Source organism: Amphibalanus amphitrite, unplaced genomic scaffold (assembly GCF_019059575.1).
Source record: "Amphibalanus amphitrite isolate SeventyFive unplaced genomic scaffold, NRLGWU_Aamphi_draft 001073F_arrow, whole genome shotgun sequence".
NCBI classification, from domain to species: domain Eukaryota; kingdom Metazoa; phylum Arthropoda; class Thecostraca; order Balanomorpha; family Balanidae; genus Amphibalanus; species Amphibalanus amphitrite.
Window position 1 is genome coordinate 31,951 of NW_024882567.1, and position 23,948 is coordinate 55,898.

The following is a 23,948-nucleotide window of genomic DNA, read 5'->3' on the forward strand; positions in this document are numbered from 1 at the left end:
ACAAAAGTGTTCAGAATTGAGTCATAGTAGCTTACGTTCACACTTTGAGTGATATGAGCACAAAACAACACCGTCAATTGGATTATTTTTCTGCTGGTACTGACCTTGTTCCTAATGAGGTATTATATAGAACACGTAGTTCAGTGACTCTGCAAAATGCCTGCTTGTACACAAAAACACTGTGGACTGGTTGTTGTTGATGTAAAATGTAATGTTGTCGGTGTTTTATATACTTATACGGTACTCATACTTACTTATACTTATGAAGTGTGGAATTTTGAAAGGCCACTTGGCCGCAAGGATCCTGTCCTATCCAGCTCCTTGCAGTTGCAATGCCCTGACTCAGTCGTTAAGATGAGTTGTGCATTTCGAATGTGCTCGGTGTTTGTCCAGTCTGGCTTTGAATGCGTTTAGGTTGGGAGCGTCATCAACTGATGGCGGTAGTGCATTCCAATCCAAATCGTTGATGACGCGGACGGAGGAGACATTTCAATGCGCTCGGGAGCCGGCCCTCGGTTTCGACACTGTTGAAATTGACAGCCTCCATCGGTGTCCGCGGGTGTTGCCTGCCACTGCCGCCACAAAGAACCTCTCCACCTCAAGGTCGACCCCCTTTCTCAGCACCTGGTAGACAGTTATCATGTCACCATGCGACAGCGGTGGTACAGGTAGAGAGACAGCATGTCGAGAATCCGGAGCATCTCCTCGTATGTCTGGTTTTGGATGGTGGCGACCGGCTTTGTGGCCCTCCCCTGGACCTTTTCTACGCCCCTCTGGCCCTCCCGATTGAAGGGTCCCTAGATGGAGTTGGCGTATTCAAGGTGAGGCCACACCATCGTTCGGAACAGCAGAGGCAGAGTGTTCTGATCTAGAAGGGCGAAGCTTCGGCGGATCACAGACAGGATGCGTGAAGCCTTCCAAATCGCTGTGTCTGCCTGGTCACGGAACTTGAGTTGATGGTCGATGTAGATCCCGAGGTCCTTCTCCAGCGAGGTCTGGTCCAGCTGTGGCCTGTGTGTCACCCATACAGTAGATGTGGCTTCCATTGCAGGGGCCCAGATGCAGTGATTTGTATTTTGCTCTGTTGAAGGGCAGCTGCCAACGCTCCGACCATTCAACAAGCGTATCTAGGTCGGCTTGAAGGCTGAGAACGTCTGATGCCCGGCTGACACTCCTTTAAATTTTTTGTCATCTGCCAACATCTTGATAGAGGATGAGACTTCGCCGGGCAGGTCGTTGACATAGATAACAAACAACAGCGGACCCAAGCCAGTTTCCTTAGGTACCCCGCTGGTCACCTCGGCCCACTCCGACCTTGCGCCGTTCGCACGAACCCTCTGTTGTCTTCCCGTGAGGAACGCCTGCACCCACTTCAGGAGCTTGCCATTAACGCCGCAGGCCCGCAGCTTCAGAAGCAGGCGCTAGTGTGGGACAGAGTTGAATGCTTTGCTGAAATCAAGGTAAACAGCATCAATTGTGTCGCCCTTTTCTAGCCCCCTGGTCCACTCTTCAACAGTCTCGAGTAGTTGAGTACAACAGGATTTCCTCGGCCTGATTCCGTGCTGCGCGTCACTCAACTGCCCCGTCCGGGTAAGATGTTCCATCAGCTAGTCGCGAATCAACGATTCTAGCACTTTACAGGGGACTGCTGTGAGAGTGACCGGTCTGTAGTTGAGAGGAGACGTCCTGAGGCCCTTTTTGAAGATTGGTACGATTTCATCAACGCACCAGTCCCCTGGGAGGATGCCAGAGTCCACAGAGGAACGGAACAGCCGTGTCCATGTCTCCGCCATCGCTTCTGCCGTCTCGCGAAGAACTCTGGGGTGAAGTCCGTCCGGCCCTGGTGCACCGTCCGCATTGAGCTTGAGAAGCTTCCCTTTCACCGCTGCAGCGCTGATGTCCACGTTCTCTAGACGGGGGCCCAGGCAGGAAGAAGTTAGCGAAGGCAAGACAGCTGATTCAGTATTGAAGACCCTCCGGAAACAACGATTAAGCAGGCTTGCTTTCTCACTGTCTTGCCGTGCCATCGTCCCATCTTCGTCTTTGAGGTCCTCGAATCTTATTTTGGTGCGCAATCGTGAGCCAGCGTAACGCCAGAATCTTGTGGGGTTTTCTCGGATATCTGCGACTAGCCTCTTCTCAAAACCTGCTCTGAGATTACGGGTAAGAGTACGGAGCTTATTCCGAGCGCGAGTGAAGCGCGCATAGTCCAGCGGGTCTCTTGTGCGTACATACTGGAACCACATAGAGCGTTTGAGCTTCTTGAGCCGCAGGGCCTCCCGGTTGATATACAGACTCCTGTTTGTTGACCTTGGCTTGGCGAGGGGTATGCAGGTCGATGCCAGAGACAGGAGAGTGTCCTTGATAACACTGTACATGGCTTCAGTCTCGAGTTCTGCAGTACGTGTCCAGTTAGTTGATGACAGTTGAGCATTCATGTGCCGATAATTCCCTTTGTTCAGGTTGAAATGGGGTTCAGCTGGATCTGCTATCTCTGAGTAGCCATTCAGCTTATATACCTTGAAACAGACAGAAACAGGCCTTACCAGCACCTAGCTCACTCACTCATCATCACTCATGAGTCATGGATAGCATGTGTTGTTGTTGGCCCTCATTGTTGCTGGCCCCCCTCTGCCCAAATTACTGATTGTCATCCTCTGGCATCAACAGCAAATCACTTTCATCATTGGTGTTGTTTGGTTCTCATCTGACAGATTTCTCCTTTTCAGATAACAGAATGCTGCATTGGTATTTCAAGAGGTAATACCACTCATATCAATTCAAGGGTCATTGGAAATTGCATTTTGAAGGCATCCCGTGCCTTGCCATCATGGTGAGTTTTTATTTGATCGATGATAAAAAGAAGTTTTTCGGTATACCTGCGGTAGAACAGCTCACAGGCTATATTTTCATCCCGTTGGAAATCATTTCACAAAGATGCAGCACACTTCAGATTGAGTTCAGCATTGGCTTAATTCTCCATTCAGTATAGCAACAATGGGAAGAACTTCTGGTATTCTCTTAGCAGATGTTGCCCGAGCTGCCATATCTAGTTAGGTAGGTTGTAGGTTGGTATGTTGTAGGTTGTAGGTAGGGTTAGGTCAGGTTAGATTATGTTTTGTCGTATATTTAACTGTGGGAAGACAATTGTGGCGCACGTGAGACGTAGATGTGGCAGCAAAGAATCATGACGGAGTTGGATGTGCTTATGTACTTGGGGACAGACGTGCAAGGTTTAAGCTGCCAAGCAACTGCTCTGTATTCACCGCGGAAGCATTCGCGATACTACGGGCACTTCTGTATGTGCAGGAAAGTGGTGTCATGAGATGCGTCATTTGCACGGACTCCTTGTCTGTGCTGACTGCTCTTCGTGGCCCGGTCACTTCCCATCCTACAATCATCATGATTTTAGAGGCCTGCCATCGATTACTTACTTTGTCTGCTCGTGAACTTGTCATCTTGTGGATCCCTGGTCACTGCAGCATCACTGGGAATGAGTTAGCCGATCGTCTGGCAAGGGAGGCTATCTCGATGGAACAAATAACAGTCCCTGAAATGGGTCCCAAGGAGTACTATCCCGATATAGGGTTGTCTGTCCGTCGCCTGTTCAATCAGTGCTGGCAGCCGTATAACCCCAACACCAACTTGAAGCTGATCAAGGATGAAGTCGGTTCATGGTCATCTTGTAGACGGACCAGTCGGAGGGAAGAAATTTTGTTATGTCGCATGCGAATAGGGCATACACGGTATACGCACGGGCATATAATAGATAGAGAGCCCAGACCTGAATGTGACCGATGTATGTGTCCCCAGTCAGTCAAACATTTACTTGTTGAGTGCCCAACGCATGCCACCCATCGACAATTGATTGTACGGAAGTGCCTCCAATTGAATGTTCCACTTACCCTTAAAACTCTTCTGGGTGATCATCACCCGGACATCATCGACGAGGTTTTCAGGTTTCTACGAGCTATCAACCTCTTCAAAAAGCTGTGACTGCAATGATATGCGCTGAACTAGTTGTGATTTTGGTGTTTTAAGTTATTTAAATGTGTAATTATTGGTTTATGTTGAGTTTGGCCGCCGATTGGCGAACCCCTGTCGCGACTGATGCGGAGGGCATTGCCGTCGATCTGGCACATTGACGTGATCTCCTACTGTTGTAATTTGCGGTGATTGTTCACTTTATTGTCGTCTCTCTGGTGTTTTGTGTTCTGTGCTGTGGCTGGTCTTATGGACGTCCTCATGTGTGTAAACAGTCGTGCATTGTTTGGGGATGAGTGAATGGATATTGAATGTTGAATGAGAAGGATGCGTGAGTGGAGATACATCGGTGTGAGAGATGGATGCAGTCAGTGGATGAATGAAGAGCAGCCTGTACTGGTTTGCTACTGTAGTTTTTTTTCTCGATTTCTCTTGGATGTATACCTTCTTAACTCTTTTGTTCAATCTGGCTCCTTTTTGTAGAAGTAGTCACATAGTTCCGAAGTAGCGGTTCGGTATGATCATGAACCCTCCAACGCATGTCGATAACTGAGTAAGGTACCAGGAGCAGACGTTGCCGGAAGATCTTTTCGAACTGGAATAGCTCACTGGAGCTGGACAGATGTGGTGTCAAGAACGTTATTGATTGAATGACTCAAGAACCAGAAACTACCTTTTTATTTCTTATTTTTAAGTTTTTAACCAGGTATATGTTAGATACTAACTTTTACTAATTATACTCCACCGGACATTTCCTGCCTGGACATTATCCAAAGCCCGCGTAGGTATATCCCCATGCTAAATCTATCATTTTCCTTCATCTGCTTAGTTTCCCTCTGAACGCTCTGAACCATCTGGCTGCAACCGACTGCAACATCAGACTCGATCGAGACAAGAATGGCGCACTGATGACAACAACTACGGACGCTTGAGCCCAACGAGGCTATGCGCCCTAACCCAACAACAACAAGTACAAGATGTGGCAGCAAGGGCAACGTCTGCTAAGAGAGTACCAAACTTCTAATTAACACGAACTAACCCTTGTCCATGTTGGTGGTTTGCCAGCCACTAACGTACAAGGAAGGGGTCCGTTGGACCTTGCCCCCTCAGCCTTTTGGCCTCTGAGTCAGGTCACTGGCTCAGGTCAGGTCACTGATCCAAAAGTCGGGAAATTGTGACCCGTTAGAACAACTGAAAGGGAGGTTTTTCAGGGGTTTTATGAGGAGCTGATTTCAAATTTGGTATTTGTTTGGATCAAAGATGATGTATAAATGCATTTGGGGTAGGTCGAGTCAGGTCAGGTCAACCATAAGAAATCCCAACAGCTCTCCATAGTAGGTGTAAACCGCCACTGACAGCTTCATCACATGTGACAAAAGCATCAAAACTTATTTTTTTAATGTTGAACAGAGAGCCAAATTCGACATCAGCTCCAAAACTAACCAAAAAAGTTGTGAAACTCGAAAATGTCACCCGAGGTACCAAAGATCATGGACCTTCACCTGACATGGCTTCATACGACCTTTGCACCTGCCATGATGCATGGGACAAGCATCATTTCACATGTTTGCACGTTTTTATTCTCAAAATGTTTGAAAACGCACGAATAATGTGCGCCGGCATAGGTACAGCCCACCGCTAAAGTAATGTGCGGTTTCACCAATCTCAACGGTTGGCTTTGACTGGCGATTTTTTAATGCGGAGTGATCGAAAAGAATACGTCGATAGATAAAGTTGCAGCTGCAAGGGTGACGATACATGTAAGCTACATTCAAAGTTTCATTGTAGTCTGACTAATCGTTCCTAAGCTTCAGAAGCAGAACGTACCCCCATGACTGAAACCGCACATTACTTCTGCTGTGGACTGTACGTGGGTCCGCGATTCTGTCCAAACCTGGTCTCGAGAAAATGTCTGAGGTCAAAGCACTGATTTGGGTCAGGATCATGAATTTTCCAAGGTAGGTGTAAAATTGATTTACTTGAGAGCACTGAAAGTTTTATCACAATTGGCCGCTTTTTTCGCGAATTATTTGCGAAAAAGCCGAGGGGGTCCCACCCGACTCCCCCATAAGTGAGAGGGGATTAAGTGCAGAATTTGCGTGGCAGATGTGATGCATTTTTTCAACTTCAGTCTAGGTCTTATTTAGGTCTTGTCTATAGTCAAGGTAGGTCCTGTCTATAGTCTAGCTGGTCTTGTCGGAACAGGAATGCCTACCACCCAGGGAGGCGAGCCTTGTACACTATGCGGTGTACACGCAGCGGTTGTAGCTGCTGTAGCACGTGACTGACCCGCCCCCCCCCCCCACCTGCTGTAGCACGTGACTGACCCGCCTCCTCCCCCGCAGCTGCTGTAGCACGTGACTGACCCGCCCCCGCCCCCCTCCCCCGCAGCTGCTGCGGATCCAGTCGCCGGAGGGCACCAAGCGCGTGGAGCTGAGGAGTGGAGCCACCACCAGCCGGCTGTTCGAAAAGGTACGTCCCCGCCCGGCGGCCGGCGACGGGGAACGGTCTGTGCCCAGGGTTGGCATTTTTGCCGGCAAAAACTAGTTTATGCCATTTGCCGGTTTAAACCGGTTTTAACCGGCAAAAAGTGGCAAAAACTGGTAAAAACTAAAAACCAGCACAATGATATGCCTAGACATGGATTTAAAGATGAAACATTTTTAGGAGAATTCGGTGAAAGCTTTATGCTTTCAACCAGAAGTGACATTGACCGTTGAAGTGTTCTATAACTCAAAAACATTTTCATGGGTTCAATGTATTGCCAATGTTTTCAGTGAGATCCAAAGGCTGTTCTGGTTTTTCACAACACCTTACACGCAATATCACAAATCACAATAGGCCGCTGGCTAGAGTTGTCCGAGCAGAATGTGCGCCGGTCGGTGTGACTACACAGGGCCCGAGCGGGTGACGATCGCAGGCTCCTCTCCCGTGACTGGATGACTAGACGTGGGTCGAGCCGGAGCGGTGTTTCGAGCCGGCCAGCTCAAAGAACAGCACGTAAGCCTTTCCGCTGTTGACGTTTCTCTGGTCCATCACGTGGACCCGCGAGTCGTTGTACTCGTACCACTCTGCCGTGTACGGGTGTCGGCAGTGAGCGGTGTAATGTCCTGAGAGCAGCGTGCCAGAGTGGTTCGCCACGCCGTATAGGCTGTACCAGCAGGGCGTCTGTCCGGCCGAGTAGGGCGATAGGTCCAGGCCGTTCACCGAAAAGTCGACAGTGGTGTTCAGCTTCCCGCGGAACCTCTCCTGCGGCGAGAACCGCTTCAGGTGGACCACCAAGATACGAGGGAACTTCTGGATCGAGAGGCTCCTGGTGCACTTTTGGCGCTTCTGGCACTTTGAGCAGGTCGGTTTTTCGTCGCCATCGAGCACCTCCTCTTTGGTGAACAGGTCAAAACAGGCCTGTAGGCGCACCTGGCCACTTCGTGACGGGATTGGCAGACTCAGATCCCAGAACGGGTCGAAGGTAACCGATGCGTGGCCACATACCGTGCACCGCAGGGTAGCCTTGAGCTGGCCCACGAACAGGTCAACAAACTTGGAGTTTTCCAGGCGCAAGAAACGTTTCCAGGCCTCCATTGACTTTTGACTGGCGCTCAGTGAGTCGTCGATGTCGGTCGTGATCGGCTTTGGCCGGCTCGTCACCCGGTTCACGTCCTCGTGAAGTCCCTGCAGCAGATATCTGAGGAATTCCTGCGCGTCCTGCTGCTGAGAGCCCATGAAGCGTGGCGCGAGCCGTTGGATCATCGACTTGAGTGGTGCGGTGGTGAGCACCCGCTCCGTTTCGTCCGAGGATGTCCACATGTCGCGTATCAGGGCGCTGAATGTGTTCATGAGGGACCCCTTCGTAGCGGCGGCAGGCATGCTGGCATCTGAGGAGCGTCCATCGCGCAGGATGTAATCGTGGAGAGCGCGTGTGTTGCTCAGGCACTGGACGACTGTGTTCAGGAAGCAGGTGTTGCCCGTGTTCCTGAGGCCGGTGAGACCGAGCGGTCTGCCGTCAGATTCACTGCCAGTCCCGCCGCCGTCTTCGCTGGGGTTGCCGGGCAGTGAGTGGTGAGACAGTCTGGTGTTGGGCGGTGCAGAGGCCTCCTCCGACGGGAGTGCCAGCGGCTCGTCAGCTAAGAACTCGGGTGAGGCCTGCCTTGCTGTCTGTTTAGCTGAGGCTCGGCCGGTCGTCACAGACGGAGGAGGCGAAGGCCGGGTGCGCTCCCCTGTCACGTCTGATGGTGGCTGCTGTCGGCGGTCTGCCCTCGCCCGGTCTGTGGCGGGTGTGGCGAGAACCGCGGCGGCGTTGCCTCGCACAACAGCGATCGAGAGACGCTGTAATAGCCATTCGGTCTCGCGTCGTTCGCCGGTACGGGTGGTGATGAGCTGGCCCAGCTCGCGGATGAATTTTGAGGTGGCGGGGCCGAGTACCCCGGAGGTCTCCACTGCGATGGGCACGAACTTGAAGCGGGAGCTGATTTATGAGTAGTGGCGCCGTTTTCTGTCTTCTGCGGCCCGAGCGGCGGCACCAGGCTCTAGGGCGGTCTGAATCAGCACAGTGTCGGCAAATGTGTCTGCGCATGTGGCATCCCATGTCAAACACATGCCTCCGCTGTACGGAAACAGCGTTAGGCCATCAGGTCGCTTGCCATCACCCCGGTCGAGGCCGACTGGCTCCAATATGGAGGGGATGCCTGCGCTTGCCAGTCCGCGCCTCACCACGTCATTCAGTTGGGCGTGACGTGGGAGACGACCGGCGCTCTTCACGCAGGAGAGCCCGTGGTGGCCGAGCTGATCCACTTGACGTCCGCACAGACGGCACCGGTGCTGCTCGCAGACTGTGGCTCCGAGGCGGAGAGCCACTGCCACCCGCACCGACTCCTCGTCCAGGTGTAGGCCGAGACTCGGCACCGGCACAGCCTGCAGCCAGGCGGCCGTGTGTGGCTGACTGGCGGCGACCAGGCGTGCCCGGTGCAGCTGGTTGGCGGAGTTGACCATCTTATCGCGAATCGCAGTGGCTGACAGGGTGTCCCAGGCCCGCTGGCTGCTGACAGCTGAGGCGGGCGGCAGTTGTTCGGTCCCTGTCACCTCAGAAAACCGGTGAATTGCTGTCTGCAGGGTTGGTGGCACACCGCTGGCCGGAAGCAGCCCCGGAGAGATGCTGCGGAGGAGTGGCAGAGCAGCGTGCAGAGAAGATATGTAGCACGGCAGTGCCAGGTCCTCGACAGAGCGAACTCCGAGACCTCCCAGTCTGAATGGCAGTTTTGCCTGCTCCCACAGCTGGTCATTGATATTTACGTTTGTGATATCGACCAGAGTTTCTCGCACCAGCTCGTCCACCAGCTTGAGCGCGGGCACCACCTTGTACAGGGGCGCTGAGCGCAGCAGGTACTGGAGGCGAGGCGCTGACGCGTAGTGGACGAGAAAGAAAAGTCCAGTGTGTCGGTCCAGGTGCGTCAGTCGGGTGCATAGGCGTCCGATGAGTTCGGCGGCACCATTGGCAGCTGCGGTGAGGCTGGCGTCCTGCAGTGGTGCGCCCAGCAGAGTGACGCTGTGGAGAGGGATTTCTGTTATCTCCGGCAGGACACTGCGAATGCTGTCGACCGCTGCGTTTTGAGCTAGCTGGGGCGCCGCGTCGATGATGGCTACCTCGCACTTCGCCGGGTTCAGCTGCAGACCGAGTTCTGTCAGAGCCTTGGCGAGTGAGTGGAGGTCAGACTGGACGACATCAGCCGGGCCGGCGATCGTGGCGTCGTCCAAATACCACACGTTCAAAGGCGATCTTATGGCTCGGGCGCATGCGTCGACTCCCAGTGCGAAGGCGGCAGGTCCAAGAGGATCCCCCTGCTGGACTCCGGTCGCTGACAGTACCGTCTGGTCCCCGATGTGCAGCGGTGTTGGGAGGTGGTAGGCTTGATAGGCCAGCGGGTAGACCTCCGGGCAGCGCTCGTGAATCCTGGCCAAGATGACGTCCCGTCGGATGGTGTTAAAAGCGTTACGCACGTCGATTTTGACCATGACTCGCGGCGTGTCTGAGCTGGTGGAGTCGGAGTTGATGAATTCCCGCACTGCGTGCACTGCGGCCTCGCATCCCAGCGGGGTGCCGACCCCGAGCTGGGTGGGGCGTAGCTCCGGACCGATAATGTCAGCGATGTGTCTCGCGGCGATGCGTCCTGGCAGGCGGCGGAACACGCTTCCAACGGCTATCGGGCGCAGACCACCGTCCTTCTTTCTCAGAGCGCAGAGTGATGCTCCGAATAGAGCGTCGCGACCACACTCTGGCACGAGGCCGCGCAGAACCAGGTTGGTGAGGGCCGTCAGGGAGGAGAGGAGGCGCCGGCCGGACTCGGCAGTCTCTCGGGAGAGCAGCTGTCGTAGGTGTAATGGCCGGATGCCGTCGAGACCAGCAGACGATCCTGGTGGCATGCTGAAGATGGCGGCCCGCACCTGCTCCTCCGTGACAGTGAGCGGGGGAGGGTCGGAGGCCGCGGGAGGTGGCGGTAGGCTCTGGTCGAGTGGTGCGAGCGGGTGTTTTAGTCGGAGCGCGGCGATGACCTCGGCACTAGGGTCGACGAAGGTGTCGCTGGAGGTCAGGAGACGGAGACCGGCCCGGATATCCCCGTCGGCGCACTTAGCACGAACTCGGCGAGCAAGAGAGTCAGGAGTCGTTGTCCGTGGAGTAGGGGCGCGCCTCTCCACCGTCCGCGAGGGCGGAGCGGCGGAGTCTAGCCCGGCCACCTGACGTCGTATGTGTGACGCCAGTGTTGGGCCCCGTTCCCCGCTATTGGTCGAGTCGGGTGTGCGTAGAGCAACAAAGGCAAACGACAGAAACTTCCACCACGATGATGATGAGGTTGGACTGTTGACTGCCTCATTCACCACTTCTGACAGGGAATCGGCGACTAAAGACCGCGCAGCTTTCGGAATCCGGGCGATAACCTTCGTGCTGGCGCGGAGTTTCGACAAGCCTGCCGCGATCCCGCAGAGTGGGGCTTCTGACGTCTGGGTGGGCGGTTCCAAAGTGGCAGCCGGGCGGCCAAGGCACTGCTGACAATGCCACACGGAGAGAGCTCGCGCCTGTTGGATGGTCAGCTTAGCGCAGGACGTGTGCCAGCCACTGAACTCTAATATATACTGGAAGGAGCATTGGTGACTTGTTTTTGTCTATCGATTTCCGCCATGTTGTGTATACCAGAAATATAAATTGCATGTACGGTAGCAGAGGTGCAGTTTAGTGAGAGGTACACTACTCAAAAGTGCTGCTGCTTCATGCTTGCAGTTTGATTGCAGTGATCAACTTTTCAAGACTTTGGTATACACAACATGGCGGAAATCGTTAGACATTCTGGCCCATATACGGCCAAGGCGAGTGCCTCCCCCTGGTGCCAGCGCTGGCCGCAGAGGCTGCAGGTGATTGCGGCCTTCCTTGAACTCCGGCTTCTGCATGCCTGGCAGCTGAGCGAGGCAGTTAGCTGGGTGGTGGCCGGTGGGCGGCTGCGTCCGATTGCTGTTTGTCGTTGATGAGCATTTTCGTTAGTTGCTTGATCCTTTCTTCTCTTGGGCTTTTTCTTTCTCGACGCGGTGACCCAATTTCCGTCTCTGGGGTCAAAGCCCTCGATTGGTGAATCAGAATCATCAGTATCCATTTATGCATCTTATCTTTTCCCAAAGCGGGATCTTCTTTTGATAGTTGACACGAGACACAAATGGAAAAATCAAAGGGCAAAACCTTTCCAGACCCGATGGGTTTTTTTTAGAAATTAGGTCAAAAATTGACAATATTTAGGCGTTTATACTGTGTAAAACGATGACTAAAAAACTATGAAAATGTGACCAAAATATTCTACGTTAGAATAGGAACATTTTTATATACATCACACGGCGTAGAAAATAAGTAATTACGTTACGGCAAACTAGAAAGCGGGGCATCTGCGCGCACGTCCGAACCCTTCGAGAGTCCCAATAGAAAAAACCTTAGTCTATTGACTTGCCGACGACTGTCGACTTACAGCTTTTGCTAAAACCATCGATAAAACGGGTAGGTATACTCGTATAGGTACCTAGTATATACTGTTTTGTGCGTTACATCTGCCGCACTTTCAGGATGTGCGGTACCTATGTTAGTACCTATGTGCTACTTTCCATAAGGCGCCTTTTGGGGGTGACAAATGAGCCAGTGCAAGAGTGAGTCCTGCACAATCAGAAGTGCGAAGGGGTATCTGCCACTGATATGCGCACTGCACCCTACCGTGGCAGCCTTGCCCCACTCCCCTACATGGAAATACATTCTGTGGTGGATGCCTACTGACATGCATAGACATTTTAAGCAGGGATGAGGCAAACTTCAGAATGTTTGGTGCATCTCTATAACATCAAGAAATGCATTTGTACATTTCAGATCCATTCCTAACTAGAAAAGTTGTTGTTTGGCCCACCTGAGTTTTATCCAGTTTTTGCCAGTTTTTGCCACCGGGGTTTCTGCCAGCCGGTTTAAACCGGTTAAACCCACTGGCAAAAACCAGTTTTTGCCACCCCCTGCCAACCCTGTCTGTGCCGGGCGGCATGTAGCCGGTAACCTCCTGTTGTGTGACCCAAAACCAGGCGCCTGTCTCATATAGCCCTGGCTGGATACTGGATAGGTGCTGTGTTTGAGGGGAGTGGCCTCCCGCCGCCTGCCCGCCGCCACTGCGCGGGTACTGACGGCTACTGAACCCCCGCGTGACAGGTGAAGGAGGCGTTCGAGCTGGACAGCTACGCATTCGCCATCTACAGGTCCCGCGGTCAGAAGGATGAGATCCTCTCCAGCAAGTCGAAAAAGGTATGATCGGTCGACATATTCACCCATTCATTAGACTACAAACTGTGTGCGTTCTGCATTGGTGACATTGCTTTCGCTTATATAACTATTCTATTTGTTTTATCCATTCAACAGTAGTAATACTGCCCTTCTTGATGTTCTATCTTTGTTTAAATGAATTTTTGCATACTTCTATGTATCTTCGAAGCCTTTGTAGAAGTAGTGGTTAACAGCCGTATATCTACATGCGTACCGTTCCATGTTATGTTGTACCGCGATAGTGGCTGTCCCGGCTGGGATTCGAACCGCGGTCCGCCGCCGCCAGGTGGAGTCGCTCAGGCTGCAGCACGGCGACATGCTGTACATGGTGCCGCTCTCCGGCGACCTGTTCCCCTCGACGTCCGCGGCGCCGGCCGCCGCTGGCGCCGAGGCCATGGAGACACAGAGCGAGCCAGAGAGCCGGGCATCCTCCGCGGCCGGGACAGGTACGGCACTCTCGGAGACTGGGAGAGACACTGAGAGACACTCAGACACTGGGAGAGACACTCAGAGATACTGAGAGATACTGAGAGACACTGAGACACTGAGAGACACCCAGAGACACTGAGAGCAGGGCGTCCTCCGCGGCCGGGCCAGGTACGGCACACTCAGAGAGACTTGCAGAGACTCCGTGCGACTTGCAGAACCCCGCAGAGACTCGCAGAAAGATTGCGAGCCTCGCAGATACAAAAACTCGCAGATGCAGAGACTCACAGAGACTGCGAGCCTTCGCGATACTCTGCGGGTGGTCCTTCCGCAAGGCTCTGCGATACACAAAATGCGTGTTCTTTAGCCGCATGAAGTGCGAGTGTCATAATTGCAGGTCGTGTGAAGCTGTTGTGTAGGTGTTTTGATTTTCGGCCGTGTTATTGTTCATTGTGTTTGGCGTTGAGTCTGAGGGGCTCGCGGCGGCTGTGGACCCGTGTCTCCACCGCTCGGCGGCTGTGGACCCGTGTCTCCACCGTTCGGCGGCTGTGTACCCGTGTCTCCACCGCTCGGCGGCTGTGGACCCGTGTCTCCACCGCTCGGCGGCTGTGTACCCGTGTCTCCACCGCTCGGCGGCTGTGGACCCGTGTCTCCACCGTTCGGCGGCTGTGTACCCGTGTCTCCACCGCTCGGCGGCTGTGGACCCGTGTTTCCACCGCTCGGCGGCTGTGGACCCGTGTCTCCACCGCTCGGCGGCTGTGGGCCCGTGTCTCCACCGCTCGTCGGCTGTGGACCCGTGTCTCCACCGCTCGGCGGCTGTGGACCCGTGTCTCCACCTTTTGTCGGCTGTGGACCCGTGTCTCCACCGCTCGGCGGCTGTGGACCCGTGTCTCCACCGCTCGGCGGCTGTGGACCCGTGTCTCCACCGCTCGGCGGCTGTGGACCCGTGTCTCCACCGCTCGGCGGCTGTGGACCCGTGTCTCCACCTTTTGTCGGCTGTGGACCCGTGTCTCCACCGCTCGGCGGCTGTGGGTCCTCGGGCTGCCGCCACCGGCCCCGGTCCGTCTGCTGACGCTCGCTCCGCGGCGTTCCAGCGTCGGTGCGCGAGAGCCGCTCGCAGACGGCGCTGGTCTCCAGGAGCGGGGTCGAGGAGGACCTGGTCGACCAGCTGCTCTGGAAGGAGGACGGCAAAATACCCCGGAAACGAGACGAACGACTGTGAGTCCGGGCGGCCGGCCGCGGCACCGGCCCATCGCTGTAATGTCGGCGGTCATATAGTACTGTTACATGTCAGATGCCACACAATAAGAGGGATCAGTTTGGAATATCAAATGTAGCACTATTGTGTCATTAATGTACGAGAATCTGCTTTGAATATGAATGTCTGGGGCTCGCTCTGATAGCTCATTCTACCCATAAAAAGCAGTGTCATTGACTACTTGTATTTGTATTTACGTGTGGCTGCACTCCGCGCCGTCATGTCTCGGAAGTGACAGCGCTGTTTCCCGCTCCGTCCAGCGATATTCCCCGCCGGCCTGTATCGGAGAGTGCGCTGACGTGTCCCGCTCCGCCCGGCGCTGGCCCGTCTCGGACGGCGCTGACGTGTCCCTCTCCGTCCGGCGCCGGCCCGTCTGGGACGGTGCGCTGACGTGCCCCCCGCTCCGGCGCTGGCCCGTCTGGGACGGTGCGCTGACGTGCCCCGCTCCGTCCGGGGAGGTTCCCCGCCGGCCCGTCTGGGACGGTGCGCTGACGTGACCCTCTCCGTCCGCCAGGTGTCGCCACGGCGCCAACGGCCGGTGCATCCACTGCAGCCCGCTGGAGCCGTACGACCCCACCTACCTCAAGGAGAACAACATCAAACACATGAGCTTCCAGAGCTACCTGCGCAAACTCACGCACGGCGTCGACAAGTGAGGACAGAGCAGAGAGAGCGCAGAGAGGGAGAGCGGAGAGAGCGGAGAGAGCGGCGCCGGCAGAGCGCGGTGACTGGACGGGGGGATCCCGAACTTTGCTACCTCGTTAGAAACAAAAACAGGACGGTCGGGTCTTTTGCTGAGGTCTAGCTCACACTCTTCCTAATACAGGGCGGAATGCCTGCTTGTTTGTTAGCTGGCCTACGTTTTCACTGTAAGATTACAAAACTTAAAGCCAGGGTGCAAACTAATGGCTGATGTCCAGTGTCAGTCTGAGCCTCGCCAGACGGACACTGGCCGTGGCAGCCAGTGCCGCCCGCTCCCCGCTGAGGCCGGTTCGCTGAATGTCCTAGGGCGCGTGGCGCTCGTACAGCTGCAGTGTTGTACTGATTGATGCGGAACGGTCGCCCCAGACAGTATGTGATCCCGTGTACTGTACTGTCTGACCTCCGACCCATGACCTGTGTCACCTGACTGTTGACTGGTGAGCTGGGACCTCCGACCCATGACGACCTGTGACACCTGACTGGTGACCCGTGACCTCTGACTTCTGACCCGTGACCTGTGCCCGCCTGCAGGGGCAAGTTCGCCGCGCTGGAGGACCTCAGCTGTAAGATAAAGCCCGGCTGCACGGACCACCCGCCGTGGCCGAAGGGCATCTGCTCCAAGTGCCAGCCCAGCGCCGTCACACTCAACCGACAGGTGGGCGCCGGCGGGGCTTACAGAGGGGGCTTACACAGGGGTGGGCGGGGCTTACAGAGGGGTGGGGCGGGGCTTACAGAGGGGTGGGGCGGGGCATAAAAAGGGGAACGGGAGCTGCAAGGGAAATGGATGGGAATGGGGCTTACTGTGGGACGCCTGACAATATGCATGCCTTGAAACTTTTATCAGACATTGAATTAAATGTATACTGTTACTGATACTTGTCTGGTGTAATGTGTCTGTTATGTGAATATGTAATCTCCCATTACACTAGCCGTACCGTCACGGTGTACATCCCCCCCCCCCATTGGCAGCCGTACCGTCACGTGGATAACGTGATGTTTGAGAACCCAGCGCTGGTGGAGCGGTTCCTGAACTACTGGCGCGGCACGGGCCACCAGCGGCTGGGCCTCCTGCTGGGCCGGCACGAGGTACACAAGGACGTACCGCTGGGCGTCAAGGCCACCGTGGCCGCCATCTATGAGCCGCCGCAGGTACGGAACGGGGGGCGAGCAGCTGGTACCGGTACAGAGGGGGCGCCATCTACGAGCCGCCGCAGGTACGGAACGGGGGGGGGGGCGAGCCAGTACAGCGGCACGCCCTGAGCCGGTACAGGTACACTGTATTCATATCCCAAGAACGCGCTAACAGTTATACAGCTCCAAAATGTCAGCGTGCTGCAAACAAAAGCTGCTGACAGGGACGGTTACCTAGCCTCATGGCGATCTGGTCGGAGCCAGGGTCAATCTGTATCTGAACTTGAAAAACCGCTTCTTAAATCAATTCACATGGCGACGATTATGTTGTTACATGTCTGTTTCTCTTTACAACTCTGATGTAACGTGTTTCAAGACGACTATTTAGGCACACTCACTATGCATAACAGCAATATTTCAAACACCTGACTTGCCCATGATCCAAATTTAACTCCACTATCGGAGTCCTTGGTGCGTCTGACCTCTGTGGCCTACCCGGGTCCTGTTTAGCGCCACTGCACGAGTCTGTCCCGCTGCTGCTGACCGCTGTGACCCGCCCGGGTCCCATATAGCTCCACTATCGGAGTCCGTTCGGCTGTGACCTCTCTGACCTGTGACCGGTCCTGGCCCCTGTCAGCACCGGGGGTCTGTCAGTCTGTGACCTCTCTGACCTGTGACAGGCCTGTCTCCTGCCAGTATCTGGGTCTGTCCGGGTGTGACCTCTCTGACCTGTGACCTGCCCTGCCCTGTCAGTACCGGGGTCTGTCCGGGTGTGACCTCTCTGACCTGTGACCCGTCCTGGCCCTCTGCCACTATCGGAGTGTGCCCGGCGGTGACCCCTGACCTGTGACCTGCCCTGGCCCTGTCAGTACCGGGGTCTGTCCGGGTGTGACCTCTCTGACCTGTGACCTGCCCTGGCCCCTGTCAGCACCGGGGTCTGTCCGGCTGTGACCTCCCTGACCTGTGACCTGCCCTGGCCCCTGTCAGCACCGGGGTCTGTCCGGCTGTGACCTCCCTGACCTGTGACCCGCCCTGCCCTGTCAGTACCGGGGTCTGTCCGGCTGTGACCTCTGACCTGTGACCCGCCCCGCCCCCTGCCAGGAGAGCTCCAAGGACCACATCCGGCTGCTGGACGACCCGCGCTCGGCACTGGTCGACGAGCTGGCCGCCGCGCTCGGGCTCAGCCGCGTCGGCTGGATCTTCACCGACCTGATCGCAGACGACGTGGCCAGGGGCACGGTCAGTGGGGACAGATAGGGGACAGCTGGGGGATAGATAGGGGACAGCTGGGGAACGGTCAGTGGGGACAGGGGGAACGGAGGACAGTCGGTGGGGACAGCCGGACGGTCACGGACGGTCAGTGGAGACGGATGGGGGACTCAGTTAGGCCGGGGACGGTCAGTGGGACAGCTGGACGGTCAGTGGGACAGGGGGAACATAGGACAGTCGGTGGGGACGGGGATGGCTAGGAGGCAACGACATAAATCACTGGTCACTGGTTTACTGACTATCGCCATCACTTTACAGTCACTTCGTTAAAGTTTAAGAAGCGTTTGTACTGCACTGCTCAAATACACTTGTCATGACTTGTCATTTTGGCTGTCATGCAATGACTCTTGCTTTTTCTATCAAGCGCAGAATTAGTGCGTAAAAGAAGAAAAATATCACTTAGCACACCGGTTGTATCGCTCACAACCAAAGCCCATCTTCCTCCCTCCGATTCCTCTGACCTATCCTCAATCCTCAATGTGCACATATCCTTCCCCTCAGCACCCAAAGCCGTGATCCGGGCTGGTCACCTTCATCCGACGTGAGTAGCTTCTCAGAGGCAGGCTCCTGCGCCGTGGTGCGGTGACGGTTGACGGTCAGCGGGCTGGGTGGCCTGTCCATCGAGACGGGCTCAGCTGCTGCGACGAGTCACCAGGGTGGCCGCATAGACCAATGTCTCCCCCCCCCCCCTCTAATTCCTCATATTCGGCGGCCCTGATATTGTCCCGCTGGGTCCGAGACCGTGTAACCCAACAAGAGTAAACATTACCCCGCTCCAGCGTACGTCTCCCCCGCGCCGCGCTAACGCGCCCCGGCCCGCCCGGTCCTCCGTCAGGTGAAGCACCTGCGTGGCATGGAGACGTGGTTCCTGTCGGCGCAGGAGTGTATGCTGGCGGGTCAGCTGCAGGCGCGACACCCCAACCCCTGCCGGCTGGCGCCCTCCGGATACTACGGATCCAAGTTCGCCACCGTCGTGGTATCCGGTCAGTCGGAGCGCCGCGGACTCCCTGGGCCACCGACGATACGCCCTGTTTGGGACTTCCTTATTCTCTGTGTAACTGTAATGTATGCTCTCTCGCGAATTTCTCTGTATGAGAACCTGGTAGTAGTATTTGAAGCAAAATGGCTTTGCCTCTCGGTCCAATAAGAACGAATTAATAGTTAGACTAGTATGCTGAAAATGTCGATGTCTGATTTCAGCTACAAATAATTATCCGGCCGCCAATTTCTTAATGTTTAAGTAGCCAAACCTTTGCCTTTGCTCAAGCTCTGACCGGGCTGTAGCTGACTTGGCTGCAGATCTGCCTCAGGGGGGGGGGGGCAGACCGAGCTCTGTATAGTTAGACTGGACCCTGGCCCCGCCCCCGTGCGCTGCGCCGGCCACTGTGGGCCTGCGCCCGCCACTGTGGGCCAGCGTGGCCTGACCTCGCCAGCTCGGGCGGTGGAGCCCAGGCTGGGGTGTGCACGCCTAGAATACACAGTTCAGTCCGGGACGCCGCAGCGTCTGTTTCGATATGTGTAACGCGGTCCGCGTATATTCGAAGGGACCGGGAGAACCAGGTGCACATGGAGGGGTGACGAACCGTCTGTCTGTGTGTACAGGGGACCGGGAGAACCAGGTGCACATGGAGGGGTGACGAACCGTCTGTCTGTCTGTCTGTCTGTGTGTACAGGAGACCGGGAGAACCAGGTGCACATGGAGGGGTGACGAACCGTCCGTCTGTCTGTCTGTGTGTACAGGGGACCGGGAGAACCAGGTGCACATGGAGGGGTGACGAACCGTCTGTGTGTGTGTACAGGGGACCGGGAGAACCAGGTGCACATGGAGGGGTGACGAACCGTCCGTCTGTCTGTCCGTGTGTACAGGGGACCGGGAGAACCAGGTGCACATGGAGGGGTGACGAACCGTCTGTGTGTGTGTACAGGGGACCGGGAGAACCAGGTGCACATGGAGGGGTGACGGACCGTCTGTCTGTCTCTGTACAGGGGACCGGGAGAACCAGGTGCACATGGAGGGGTGACGAACCGTCTGTGTGTCTGTGTGTACAGGGGACCGGGAGAACCAGGTGCACATGCAGGGGTGACGGACCGTCTGTCTGTCTGTGTGTACAGGGGACCGGGAGAACCAGGTGCACATGGAGGGGTGACGAGCCGTCTGTCTGTCTGTCTGTGTGTACAGGGAACCGGGAGAACCAGGTGCACATGGAGGGGTGACGGACCGTCTGTCTGTGTGTACAGGGGACCGGGAGAACCAGGTGCACATGGAGGGGTGACGAACCGTCTGTGTGTCTGTGTGTGTACAGGGGACCGGGAGAACCAGGTGCACATGGAGGGGTGACGAACCGTCTGTCTGTGTGTACAGGGGACCGGGAGAACCAGGTGCACATGGAGGGGTGACGAACCGTCTGTCTGTCTGTGTGTACAGGGGACCGGGAGAACCAGGTGCACATGGAGGGGTGACGAACCGTCTGTCTGTCTGTCTGTGTGTACAGGGGACCGGGAGAACCAGGTGCACATGGAGGGGTGACGAACCGTCTGTCTGTCTGTACAGGGGACCGGGAGAACCAGGTGCACATGGAGGGGTACCAGGTGAGCGACCAGGCGGTGGCGCTGGTCAGAGACGGCTGCTACGTACCCACCAAGGACGCGCCCGAGCTGGCCTGGATCCGCGAGTCGAGCAACAAACAGTATGTGCCGGACGTCTTCTACAAGGTGCGTGGACAGCACGAATGGAGGGAGAGAGGGAGGATAAGGTGAAGGGAGGGAGAGAGGCCGGAGGGAGGGAGGGAGGGAGGGGAGATGGAGGGAGGGGAGGACATAGACGAGGCTGCAGATAACATCAACGAACAGGGGTGTGAGAGTGGTAAGGGTATGTGGCGTCTATCGCTGATTGGCGTGTATAGTTTTGTGACGAATGTTGTTGATTCATTACCAGACTATGTGGATGTTGCTCGGTTTACCTGGCCAGATCCAGCTGGTCGGGGTCTCACTGCTCAGTAGGTGATCTGCTCTCACCCCCTGCCCCCCCCCCCCCGCGCAGGAGAAGGACAAGTACGGTAACGAGGTGACGAAACTGGCGCGGCCGCTGCCCATCGCCTACCTTCTGGTAGACGTGCCGGCCTCCACTCCGCGCGAGCCGCTCTACACGTTCCCGGTGCCGGCGCCGCCGCGCGCACCATTTCCCGTGGAGAACAGGTGAGCGGCGACCGCGCCGCGGGAGGCCGGGAGGCGTCTCCCCGGCTCCCCGCACGCCGCGGGGAGGGGAGGCGTCTCCCCGGCTCCCCGCAGCAGCTGGCCGCTCCGTGTTCGGCAGCCCTCGAACCAAGAGGGCTTGACAGTGAAATGTTGGGGATAGTGAGGCTGGAGAGCGACGGGGCTGTTGGAATGCGCTTTGTGCAGCTGTAATATGTTTGTGCGATTCGGAATGGGCGATTTGTGTACTGCCCTCAGCAGACTGCGTGGTAGGTATTCTTTTTTCGACAAAACCGATAATTACTCAAAGGCTATGTCAACAGTAGGTCGGAACTCACTTCAAATTGATGCGCCATGCTCCGCTCCTTCGATTGGGTCTATCACTAAACAAAGTATACGGCTTGTGTGGCAACAAAATGCATAAGTTTGTTTTGGGGGCAAATACCTATAAACTTTTGAGTTTTGTTGCCAAACTGGATGGAAAATGAATAAGATGATAATGCCAATCTAAGGTGCGGTATCTCGCGCGTCTTGCTGTTACGATTTTCGGGTGACCGATAGCATAGTATTCGCGTTATTCTCGGTTTTGTCGGAAAAAGAATACCTACCACGCAGTTTGCAGAGGGCTGTACCTTTTGAGGAATCGTACTCAGCGTCCCTACTGGATACATCATATTGTCTTTGCATGGCTGCCTTTCCATTTGCGATTCAATTTCATGTGTGGCCTTGTTGCGAGTTCAAAGTTGTTACATTTGTACTTAAGCATATCGATATCACTTAGTCACCTATTACAACTCCCTGCCCATTTCCCCCCGCAGGCTACTGGACGGCCACGTGCAGGACTTTTCGGCGTTTCCTCCCTCTGACCCCCTGCCCCTCCCCTCCGGCAGGCTGCTGGACGGCCACGTGCAGGACTTTTCGGCGTTTCCTCCCTCTGACCCCCTGCCCATCCCCCCGCAGGCTGCTGGACGGTCAGGTGCAGGACTTTTCGGCGCTGTCTGCCTACCTGCACCGGGTGACCGAGGACGAGTTTCTGGCGGCCGTCAGCGACTTCCACGTGCTCTACTACCTGGCCACCATGGATACCGTGCACATCAAGGTACGTCGAACGGTCCGTGGCGGGTGGCGGGTGGAGATGGGGGGTGGTCAGGTACCGCTGCCGCCACACGCCCCAGTCGGCGGCCCCGGACGGCGCTGTTCAGGCCCTGTGACCAGTCCTGGACGGTCGTGTTCAGTATCTGAGTGAAGTCCCCATGTCCGGCTCCAGTGACCGGTCCCGGACCGACCGGGGTCTGGCCGTAGGCAATGCTAATCTGCTTCGCCCCGATCTGCGATAGGAGGTGCTGACCTAACCTGACCTGCTCCCCCCTCCCCCCCACGCCCTGCCGTAGGACGTGCTACCGCCACTGCTGACCTGACCTGCTGCCCCCCCCCCCCCGCCCTGCCCTGCCGTAGGACGTGCTGCCGCCGCTGCTGTCGGCGGTGCGGCAGCAGGACCAGCTGCTGGCGCACGAGTTCTACCACAGCACCGAGTGGCAGACGGTGCTGCAGCTTATGGACGCGGCCGGCGCGGCCGGCGCCGGCGGACCGGGCGCCCAGGTCAGTTACAGAGCCGGGTACAGGGACCACGGCGCAGGTCAGTCATACAGGGGTACAGGTCAAACACAGGGGTCAACATGGCCACACAAAGGCAAAGACCCAGCCTTTGACCCAACATGACCTGACCCAACATGGAAGTTTTTGCGCACGGCAGAATAGGGACCGGAGACGGTGCACGGGTTGTTTGTGTGTTATCTGATGCTTGGAAACAATTGCCTGGTTGTGCATCCACAACAACTCGTCAGTGTCGTCACAACTCTATGTGCCGTCCCTGGCCAGCCCAATCCTCAGTGTCAGTGTCCCCCGCTACCCGCCGCCCGCCCGCCCCTGGCCAGCCCAATCCTCAGTGTCAGTGTCCCCCGCTACCCGCCGCCCGCCCGCCCCTGGCCAGCCCAATCCTCAGTGTCAGTGTCCCCCGCTACCCGCCGCCCGCCCGTCCCTGGCCAGACCAATCCTCAGTGTCAGTGTCCCCCGCTACCCTCCGCCCGCCCGCCCCTGACCAGTGTTTGCGCGGGTGTGCCTGCAGATGTCGCCGGTGGCGGCGGCCGACGCCTGGGCGTGCCAGCATTGTACGTTCCTGAACCGGGCCGAGAACGGCACCTGCGAGATCTGCCAGCTGCCCAAAATGTAGCCGGCCGGCCGGCGGCGCTTCACCTACAGTCAGTAGGCCAGGCTGTGGAGGAGTGAGGGAGGGCTGCCAGGGACGGCGGACCGTGTCCAAAGACCGCGCCGTCCGCACTGCGTGTACAGGGCGGACGGAGACACACCCGCGGCCGGCAGGGATAAGATAGGCCACACAGTCACTGGAGTCTGTGTACCCCGTGCGTACACAATACCAACATACGCGCGTGCATAGTACACGGTATATGCAGGAAGGCCGCTGCTCGGTGATAACCCGAGATAGATCGAATTTGTGATTGAACCACAGTGGGGCGAGCCAGCGGGTCACGCCGGCCGACTAGAGACCCGAGTTTGGAGGACCGGCCACAGGCGCACAGCGGCCGGACGGCGGTACGACTCGGCGCCGGGCGGTACCGGTACCGGACCGGGCCGGGTCGCGGGTCAGCGCGCCGCGCCGGGCCGCGGGTCAGCGCGCCGCGCCGGGTCTCAGGTCAGCGGGTCAGCGCGCCGCGCCGGGCCGCGGGTCAGCGCGCCGCGCCGGGTCTCAGGTCAGCGGGTCAGCGCGCCGCGCCGGGTCAGCGGGTCAGCGGTCCGGACCGGGTCGCGGGTCAGCGGGTCAGCGCGCCGCGCCGGGCCGCGGGTCAGCGGGTCAGCGCGCCGCGCCGGGCTGCGGGTCAGCCGGGTCAGCGCGCCGCGCCGGGCTGCGGGTCAGCGCGCCGCGCCGGGTCTCAGGTCAGCTGTCCGGACCGGGTCGCGGGTCAGCGCGCCGCGCCAGGTCTCTGAGCGCCCCGTGCCAGTGCCGCCGGCTCACCGCCCGCCAGACTGGGATCGACGGGCCCCGCCAGACGGGCCCACAGCACGTGTTTGTCATTTCTCAATAAATTATATCGATATACGAGCTGCCGTTTGACCAGAGACCACCAATAAACGCACGTCAAT

At 56.8% G+C, this 23,948-nt stretch overlaps 1 protein-coding gene across 2 annotated transcripts; it reads left to right on the forward strand.

Moving 5' to 3' along the window:
- Positions 1-181: 181 nt before the first annotated feature.
- LOC122369791 (nuclear protein localization protein 4 homolog) lies at positions 182-23,902 on the forward strand. 2 transcript variants are annotated; one of them, XM_043344796.1, is made up of 16 exons: positions 182-208; positions 2,730-2,833; positions 6,376-6,456; positions 12,701-12,793; positions 13,098-13,257; positions 14,332-14,455; positions 15,010-15,147; positions 15,729-15,852; positions 16,167-16,346; positions 17,430-17,567; positions 18,433-18,580; positions 20,149-20,309; positions 20,638-20,792; positions 21,750-21,888; positions 22,245-22,388; positions 22,915-23,902. In XM_043344796.1, the coding sequence occupies exons 2-16, from the start codon at positions 2,831-2,833 to the stop codon at positions 23,017-23,019; spliced, it is 1,893 nt and encodes a 630-aa protein (XP_043200731.1). In that variant the 5' UTR covers positions 182-208; positions 2,730-2,830; the 3' UTR covers positions 23,020-23,902. The 2 variants fall into 2 exon arrangements, with proteins under 2 accessions (XP_043200731.1, XP_043200732.1); XM_043344797.1 differs by lacking the exon at positions 182-208 and adding an exon at positions 209-240.
- The last annotated feature ends 46 nt before the right edge of the window (positions 23,903-23,948 follow it).

Coding starts and splice junctions, on each gene's coding strand:
- LOC122369791 (XM_043344796.1), top strand. Junction 17,568..18,432: donor ACGACGTGGCCAGGGGCACG/GTCAGTGGGGAC, acceptor GTCCTCCGTCAG/GTGAAGCACCTGCGTGGCAT. Junction 20,793..21,749: donor CCATTTCCCGTGGAGAACAG/GTGAGCGGCGAC, acceptor ATCCCCCCGCAG/GCTGCTGGACGGTCAGGTGC.